Raw genomic sequence first — 9,302 nt, 5'->3', positions numbered from 1 at the left:
CTTTGATCTGTCCCATTGTCCATCCCCTTTGACTGTTCCCATTATCCATCCCTCTGACTGTTCCCATTATCCATCCCTTTGATCTGTCCCATTGGCCATCCCTTTGATCTCTCCCGTTGTCCATCCCTCTGACTATTCACATTGGCCATCCTATTACCTCTCCCATTGGCCATCCCTTTGGCCCTGCCCATTGGTCCTTCCATATCTACAAGACACTGCCTGATTTGCTGCCTTCTGTATAAAACGCTCCTGGAGGACAGGATGTTGCTAGTTGGACTTGGGAAGTGGGAGAATATGTCGATGTTGGTTCCCCGTGGAAAATCCAGCCTGTGGCGTGCTCCATGATCCTATCGACCGGCTTTGAAGCTGTTAAGCATGTGGTAAAGAGCAACGGCAAGCTCCCACAACCAGCAATGATTCTCGGCTGGTAACAGCAACGTGGGAGTCCAAGGCAGTGGAGTAAAACAGCAGCTTTTTGTGTTCAAAATCGGATAGTTATTGTGCTGATCCTGAATTTGCTGGACCTTTTTGAAGCCTCTTGTCTACCCTTGCCTTTCCCCTCTCCCATCCCATGTCAGTTTACACGGAGTGTGAAAGTTGACTCTAGTTTCTCCTTTAGGGAATGCCTGGACCTCCTGGGCCACCTGGACTCCCTGGTCTCCCTGGCCGGCCGGGAATCTTTGGTGTGAACGACACTGCCCCCCCTGGACCAACAGGTCCGCCCGGGCCCCCGGGAGCAGATGGGAGGCCTGGTCCCTCTGGGCCAATGGGACCTCCGGTAAGTAAAAGGGGTTTATGATTCGATAGCAGCTCATCCGGCCGGCCAGCATTCTGAATGAAGGCGCCTTTTTCCGAATCGGCGTTCCTGGCTTGCCAGCTGAAATCCCCCGGTACAACCGCGGGACAGCCTGCATTCACATGACACCCTCGATTCAGTCAAACGATCCAAGGTGCTTCCATGGGAACGTTTACCGAGCCGCATTGGGAGCTTTGATCATTTGAGGTAGGGATTTTAGGGAGCATCTTAAAAAGTGGTGAGCACTGGTGCACTGGAGAGGTTTAAAGGAGAGAATTAGAGAACATTCCGACCTCGGCAGTTGTCTGCTTTGGCCATCAGTGAGATTGGGAGGTGCTCACGTGGTGGGAATTAGTAGGAGGTTAGAGAGACAGACTGGGATTTTCAGGAGGCCATGGAGGAAGCTGAACACAATGATAAAATTAAATGGATGTTGAGGAATTACAAGCCTTTGTAGATCAGTGAACACTGGGATTTGGCATGAGTTAGGATAGGAACAGACAGAGTGTTGAGTGAGGTGGCATGTTTAGAGGGCAACAATTAAAATGCTTTGTTTTAAAATAGTCTAAATTTATTTTGTAAGGTCTTATTGAAACTGGAGAGGGTTCAGAAGAGATTTACCAGGATTTGCTGGGAATGGAGTTGTAAGGAGAGGTTGGATAGACTGGGACTTTTTTCACTGGACCGTAGGAGGTTAAGGAGTGACTTTATAGAGGTTTATAAAATCACGAGGGGTATAGATAAGGTGACTGGCAGTTGTCTTTTCCCTAGGAGACGAGATTTCAAGACTAAGGGGCGTATTTTTAAGGTGAGAGGAGAAACTGTGCCTTGTGTGTGGAATGAACTTTCAGAGGAAGCGGGGGATGCAGGTATAGCTCCAGTGTTTAAAGGACATTTGGATAAGTACATGAATAAGAAATGTTTGGAGGGATATGGGCCAAGCGCAGGCAGGTGGGTTTGGTTTAGTTTGGGATTGTGATTGGCACAGACTGGTTGGACCGAAGGGTCTGTTTCCGTGCTGTATGACTCTATGAGATCCATTGGGATTGTACAGCAACAAAAAGCAACCCCACTGAATCCTTAACACGTTCGATTAAGAAAAAAGTTCGGGAACACACCTTCGTTCCGAACACTGTCTTGGAATTCTGTATTCTGATCTGTCCTTTGCAAGTGAAGGATTTACCTTTATTTGTTTTGATGTAAACTACACTTTTTTTAAAGGAAAAAACTCGCCACCTTGTCTGATTTGGCTATTAATCTCCTTCCTTCCGACCCTGCGAACTTAAATAAAATAGTCCTTTCTCTTGACATAGATTGACCGTTCTCTAATGTCTGACTGGATTGTTGCAGTGATTTATTTTTCCTTTTCTCCTCTTCTTCTTTTAGGGGCTACCTGGACAAGATGGCCAACCGGGACTGCCTGGGGAGAAGGGACTGCAGGTACTTCATCTCTGATTGGACAGTGACTGGCATGTAACGCTGTAAAGATTTGCCCTTGTTCTGTCTACTCATGAAACGTACCTTGTGCTTTCAGGGCGAACCTGGTGACCTGGGACTCCCGGGAGCTCAGGGGCCTAAGGTAAGGCCGACATGACACATCCTGACCACAGTGCCATGACTGTCCACCCCAGCCGTCCGTTCGACAATCAATGGCTTGTGGCTGTGGATTTGCCAGTAGAGAGCTTAGATTCTCTGCTCCTTCAGGTTAACGTTCAGCACAAAAACAGGCGATTAGCTCATCACCCCTCATAGTGGTTTACAGCATGGAGTACAGGCTCTTCGACCCAACTGGTCCACATCACCTCCCACCTCATTGTAACTCATCTCATTTCTATCTCTCTGCTACCTTCCCCTTAAATGCATCTACCTTATTCACCTTGACCCCTCCCTGTGGCAGGGAGTGCCACGTTCTCACTCGGCTGTGAGTTGACAACTTTTCTCCTGAATTCCCCATTGCATTTAATAGTGACCAGCTTATATCTGTGGCCCCTCTTTTGTAGGGCTTCTGCAGCTGCTCTCTCAAACACCTCCGTCATTTCAATGATGAACGGTCAATCCTAACCTGCTCTTTTCAGGAGGGCAGTGCCTCTGTCGGTTCAGGCGTTCCCAACTTGCATTTACGTAGCGCCTTTACCCACGTCAGGATGTCCCAAAGCCGATGGAAGTACTTTCAAAGTGTTCTCAATATTAAAAGGGGAGAAAGTACAGGTACCATGTTGGTCACTGTAAGCTCCCATAAGCGACAATTAAACAAACGAACAGAAGCTCTGGTTTTAGCCATTTTTGTGGGTGAGGACACAGAGGAGAATTCCCCGGCTCCTCTTCAAATGGTGAAGAGCAATCTTTTACATTCCTGAGAGGGCAGTCAGGCCCTTGGTTTAATATCTCCACTGAAAGACAGCACAGTGCTGAGCCCCCTTGTCACTGCATTGAGAGACTCAGTCCTGATTTCGGGCCCAAGTCTCTCGTGTCGGCTTTGAACCTACAACCCTCTGACTCCAAGGCAAAAGTGTTGCCGTTGAGCCACACGAAGAAGTGAAGCGCTAAAAGCCAGCTACGTAGTGATCAGTCAGCTAAGAAGATAGTGCAGGATAAAGATGGAACGGTCACTGGATTTCAATCATTGTTACAAATCCCACCTCCCCCACCTCCTGGTTCTGGGAAATGGTGTCTCACTGACATTCCGAGTCTGGTTCCTGAATAATCCGTAGTTGTTTGCGTGGTCCTGTTTCTCCTCGGTGCTTATTTCTCTTTCTTCCATTCAGCGCTCATTCTGTCCTCTTCCTCCTTAGTTGCTGCAGCTTCTCATCACTGCCTCGACATTTGGATGTTTGTATGTACTAGACTGGCTGTGTTGCATGTGCACTTGACCCAGCATCCTGGCTGTGTTGCTCTGGTTGACTGCTCAGTAGTTCCTCACTCAGATGAGGGAAGTCAGCATGTGCCTGCTCATTTACCCACATGTATATTGTATCGTGTTTTCACAATAAAAAAGAAACAATATTTTTTTTACTCCCAAAGATGAGGAAGAGTCCACAACGTGCAGATGGAATAATAGTTCTCATCAGGGAGAAGAGGCTTTGTCTCCATGAAATCTCCCCTTAGCCTCCTTTGCTACACGGAGTACAATCCCAGTCTCTCCACGTTTCTGACATTTCTCCTCCTTGGTACCAATCCTTGGTAAATCTCCTCTGCACCCTCTCTGAAGCCTTAACAGCATCCTTTGTTTGTTATGCCCAGACTCCAGCAGAGGCCTACTCAGTGCCCTGCAAAAGCTGAGCCTAACATTGTTTTCACACTCGATATCTCTGATTATAAAGACAGAGATAATACACATTTTATGAACCCTTTCATCAGCTTGCTCCTTAGAGTCATAGAGTTATACAGCACAGAAACAGACCCTTTGGTCCAGCTCTTCCATGCCAACCAGATATCCTAAACTTATCTAGTCCCATTTGCCAGCATTTGGCCCATATCTCTCTAAAGCCTCCACCACCTCCTCTGGCAGTTCATTCCATACACGCACCACCCTCTGCATGAAAATGTTTCCCCTCTCACCTTAAACCTAAATCCTCTAGTTTTGGACTCCCCTACCATGGGGGAAAAGACCCTGGCTGTTCACCCTATCCATGCCCATCATGATTTTATAAACTTCTGTAAGGTCACCCCTCAGCCTCCGACACTCCAGAGAAAATAGCTCCAGCTTATTCAGCCTCTCTGTATAGCTCAAACCCTCCAACCCCGGCAACATCCTTGTGAATCTTTTTTGCATCCTTTCAAGTTTCACAACATCCTTCCTATAGTAGGGTGACCAGAATCGAACACAATACTCCAAAAATGGCCTAACCAAGGTCCTGTACAGCTGCAACATGACCTCCCAACTCCTGTACTGAATGCACTGACCAATGAAGGCGTGCATACCAAATGGCACTTTCACCGCCCTGTCTACCTGCGACTTTGCTTTCAAGGAGCTGTGTACCTGCACCCCTAGGTCTCTTTGTCTAGCAACACTCCCCAAGGCCCTACCATTAACTATATAAGACCTGCCCTGGTTTGCCTTCTCTTCACAAATCCTCTGTTACCGAATCCGCGGTGACTACGATGTGGCTCTCCTTCATGCATGTCACTCCTGCGGGCACTGGAAAGCCACATAATAGTACCTTCCATTTATTTATTGCCTTCAACATAGTAAGGCATTCCCCGTCACTTCAAAATACCATGATTTGACGTAAGGCCATATTAAGCAAGTGTTGCTTGCTAAGGGGCGGTCGCAGGCTGAATCCTAAAGGTGAGAGATGCAAGTTCAGAATTTGATGCCCCTGTCACTGTCTTTTCAGGTTCACCCCGGTTCATTTTTGAACTTGATCTTGCATGGATGGTGAGACTTGCCAGCTAGGCCAATGTTTATTGGCCCCAGCAGAAGGTAGTGGTTAGCTGCCTTCTTAAACCGCTGCAGTCTGTGGGATGTAGGTGGTGCCTGTTAGAAAGGGAGTTCCAGCACTTTTAAAAGTATTCTTAAACACAGGGGCCAAAACTGCACAGTACTCTCGAAGTGGTCTCACCAACATCCTGCACAATTGTGACAAACCTTCCTACTTTTTAAACTCCAACCTTCTTGTAATAAGAATGGCCACACTCTTTCTGTTTGTTTATAAGTTACTTGTGACTCATTTCAAAATTATTTTCTTCCTCTTCATTAGTTTTTGTTTTAGTAATCTGACACTGGTTTGTACAACATGCCCAATCCTTTAGCCTATCACTAGTTTTCCCCACTTTGTACACCGTAGTTTTTGATTGGATAATCTCTTCGTTGAGTACAGGTAGTTTGTGCTTTTCATTAAGCCCTCCCTTTTGAACAGAATAGAGTTTTTGCTTTGCATTATGAAATATCTGCTCAAATGTATCTCTCTGCTCCTCCACTGACATCCCATTTAACCTATTATCCCCAGCTGCTATACACAGCTCTTTCTTCAGACCTCTGTAACTGTCTATATTTAAGTTGAGGGACACTGGTTTGAGACCCGAGTTGCTCTCCCTCAAACTGAGTTGAAAAATCTATGTTGTGATCGCTACTCCCTACAGGATCCTTAACTGCGAGAAAATTCATGGGATGGTAAATAGTGAGGAGGATTACAGGATGGTATGGATGGGCTGATCAGTGGCAAATGGAATTCAATTCGGACAAGTGTGAGGTGATGCAGTTGGGCAGGACAATCAAGGTGAGGGGATAACATGATGAACAGTAGGACCCTGGGAACAAGGACCAGAGGGAGCTTGGTATGTAAGTCCACCCGGTATGGTAGCCAGACAGGTAGATAACATGTTAAGAAAACATATGGGATACTTGCCTTTATTAGCTGACCTAGAGTTTAAGATTAAGGAGGTTAAGCAGGAACTGTACGGAACATTGGTTAAGCCGCAGCTACAGTTCTGGAATCCGCATTATAGGAGTGATGTGACTAGAGAGGGTGCAGAGGAGATTTACCAGGATGTTGTCTGGAATGGAGAGTTTCAGTTTCAGGGAGATTGGATAGACTGGGGTTGTTCTCCTTTGAGCAGAGGAGACTGAAGGAGAAGGCACGATTGAAATTACGAGGGGTGTAGAATAGGACAGACAGGAAGGAATGTTTTCCCCCTGGTGGTGGGATCAGAAACCAGGAGGGCATGGATTTAAGGTAAGGGACAGGATGCTGAGAGCGGATGTGCAAAAAATGATCTTCGCTTTGAAGGTGGTGGAATCTGGAACTTAACGCCTGTCAGGGTGGAAGAAGCAGAATCTCTTTTAACGTTTCAGAAGCGTTTAGATTTGCGATGCTAAGGCATACAAGGCTATGGGCCAAGTGCTGGAAAGTGGGATTAGAATAGTTAGGTGGCTGGCGCAGACTCAATGGACTGAAGTGCCTTTTTCTGCACTGTGGACCTCTCTGACTCTATGACTAATTAATCCTATCTAATTACATATTACCAGTTCTTTGACAAGGTTCCACATGGTAGACTAGTCAGTAAAGTTAGATCACATGAGATTCAGGGTGAGCTTGGCAATTGGATACAAAATTGGCTTAAAGGCAGGAGACAGAGGATGGTGGTGGAGGGTTGTTTTCTCAGACTAGAGGCCTGTGACCAGCGCTGTTCGGCAGGGATCAGTACTGGGTCCACTTTTGTTTGTCATTTATATGAATGATTTGGATGAGGATGCAGGAAGCATGGTTAGTAAGTTCGCAGATGAAACCAAAATTGGTGGCGTAGCGGACGGTGAAGAAGGCTATTTAAGATTACAAAGAGATCTTGTTCAATTGGGTCAACGGGCTGAGGAGTGGCAGATGGAGTTTAATTTGGATAAATGCGAGATATTACATTTTGGCAAGATAAACAAGGGCAAAACTTACACAATTAATGGTAGGCCCCTGCGTTGTGTTGTAGAACAGAGAGGCCTAGGGGGTTCAGGTACATAATTCTTTGAAGTTTGCATCACTAGTAGACAGGCTTGTTTAGAAGGTGTATAGCACACTTACCTTCATTACTCAGACCTTTGAGTATAGGAGTTGGGACATCATGTTGAGATTGTACAGCACGTTGTTGAGGCCTCTTCTGGAATACTGTGTGCAGTTCTGGTCATCCTGTTAGAGGAAGGATACTATTAAACTGGGGAGGGTTCAGAAAAGATTTAGCAGCATGTTGCTGGGAATTGAGAGTTTGAGATATTAAAAATAGACTGGGACTACTTTCACTGAAGCGTAAGAGGTTGAAGGGTGACCTTATTGAGGTTTATAAAATCACGAGGGGAACTGATAACGTGAATGACAAGGGTCTTTTCCCTAGAGTTCAAAACTAGGGGGCATATTGTTAAGGTGAGAGGAGAAAGATTTAAAAAAGACATGGAGCAACTTTTTCACCAGAGTGTGGTTTGTATGTGGAATGAGCTTCCAGAGGAAGTGGTGGGTGCAGGTACAATTACAGCTTTGAAAAGGCATTTGGATAAGCACATGGATAGGAAAGGTTTGGAGGGAAATGGGCCAAGCACAGGCAGGTGGGACTAGTTTAGCTTGGGAACATGGTCGGCATGGGCTGGTTGGAGCGAAAGGTCTGTTTCCGTGCTGTATGACTCTCTGACTGTATCTAAAACAGCCTGTTCCCAGGCAGGTCCTGCAACATGCTGCTATAATCCCTGATGCACTCTATAAATTTGTCTTACATGTTCTTTGATTCTGTGATGCGATTTGTCCAGTCAGTATGCGAATTAAAATGACCCACGACAATTCTAGCAACCTTCTCACAGACCTCCATTATTTCCTGTTTGGGATCCTAAGGCCAACTCTCACCCATCAGTTCTTTCCCTCGCTGTTCTTTACTTCTGCCCAAACTGATTCCACATCATGATTTATCGCACCTCTGTCACTGCTCCCCACCGCACTGATACCAGCCCTGATTAACAAACCTACCCCACCTCCTTTTCCCTTTTTGCCCATTTTCTGGGAATGCTGAATTCTCTTGAATATTGAGTTTTCCGTCTTGGTCATCCTGCAGCTATACAACATTCCCCTTCAAGCCATGTGGCTGTGTAACTGCTCCAAGGTTGAGGCATTGACTTCCAATTCCAGAAGTTGCTGCCGCGCACTGATCTCCAAAGCCCACACAGCCGGAAACACAATGAGAGGGAATGCTGTAATCACGTCCCCATGATAGCTATGCAGTCACTTCCATTTATTTCTATTTGTGCCATCAGTTCTTTCATCTTTTTACAATTGTTGCTGCGTTCAGATTAAGGGTCTCGGCTTTGAATTTTACCATTATTTGCATGATGCACTTTGTCAAAAGAATTATCCACATCTTTGACAGATGGAACTGTTTGCAGAATTTCCTTAGCAATGGCACATCTATGTGTGTGTGTGTCTCTGTCTCTCTCTCTCTCTGTTTCTGTTTGTCTGTCTCTTTCTCTCTTTCTCTCTCATTGTCTCTCTGCCTCTTCTCCCTTTCTCTCTGCCCCACCCGTCTATTTCTGTCCTCTCTTTTCTATCCCTCTCGTCCCTCCTCTCCCTCTCTTTCTGCACCCTTTCTCTCTGTCCTCCCCCCTCTGTCTCTCTCTCTCTTCTTCACCCTCTCACTCTCCCTCCTTCCCTCTCTCTGTTTCTCTTTCTCTTCCTGTCTCTTTACAGCCTCTGGTTCCCTCTTTGTCCTCCATCACTCTCTCCCTCATTTCCCCCTCCCCTGTTGCTCTCCTTCCCCCCCACCTCACGCTCTACCTATCTACAATCTGTCCGTCTCTCTGCTCCCTGCTGTTAAATGTAGAAGCATGTGGTGCTGGTTTAGGCTGGGATTGAGTGTGTTCGCCATTGCAGTGTCCTAAGTCATGGAGTGCACCGAGCATTTCGCTACAAGTTGCATGTCGGCGCTAAGGGGGCGTCAAATCCTAACTTGTCGTGCCTTTCGCCTTCCTGCCCTCCAGAATGGTGTTGTGGGATCTCGACGGCACCTTGCATTTAAAGTTGCATTGGGAAGGTGACAAGCG

General features: G+C 46.4%; 1 protein-coding gene across 1 annotated transcript in view; it reads left to right on the top strand.

The window, feature by feature from the left end:
- The window catches only part of LOC109911710 (collagen alpha-1(XVIII) chain-like), a 140,705-nt gene that overhangs the window by 63,706 nt on the left and 67,697 nt on the right, over window positions 1-9,302 (top strand). The window contains exons 11-13 of the mRNA XM_048598699.1: window positions 620-778; window positions 2,183-2,236; window positions 2,331-2,375. Coding sequence (XP_048454656.1) covers window positions 620-778; window positions 2,183-2,236; window positions 2,331-2,375 — 258 coding nt within the window. The remainder of the gene's footprint in view (window positions 1-619; window positions 779-2,182; window positions 2,237-2,330; window positions 2,376-9,302) is intronic.

The sequence above is a fragment of the Rhincodon typus genome, chromosome 7 (assembly GCF_021869965.1).
Source record: "Rhincodon typus isolate 14 chromosome 7, sRhiTyp1.1, whole genome shotgun sequence".
Taxonomy (NCBI): Eukaryota; Metazoa; Chordata; class Chondrichthyes; order Orectolobiformes; family Rhincodontidae; genus Rhincodon; species Rhincodon typus.
The sequence above is the reverse complement of the archived record's forward strand: the minus strand, read 5'-3'. Positions and strand labels throughout refer to the sequence as shown.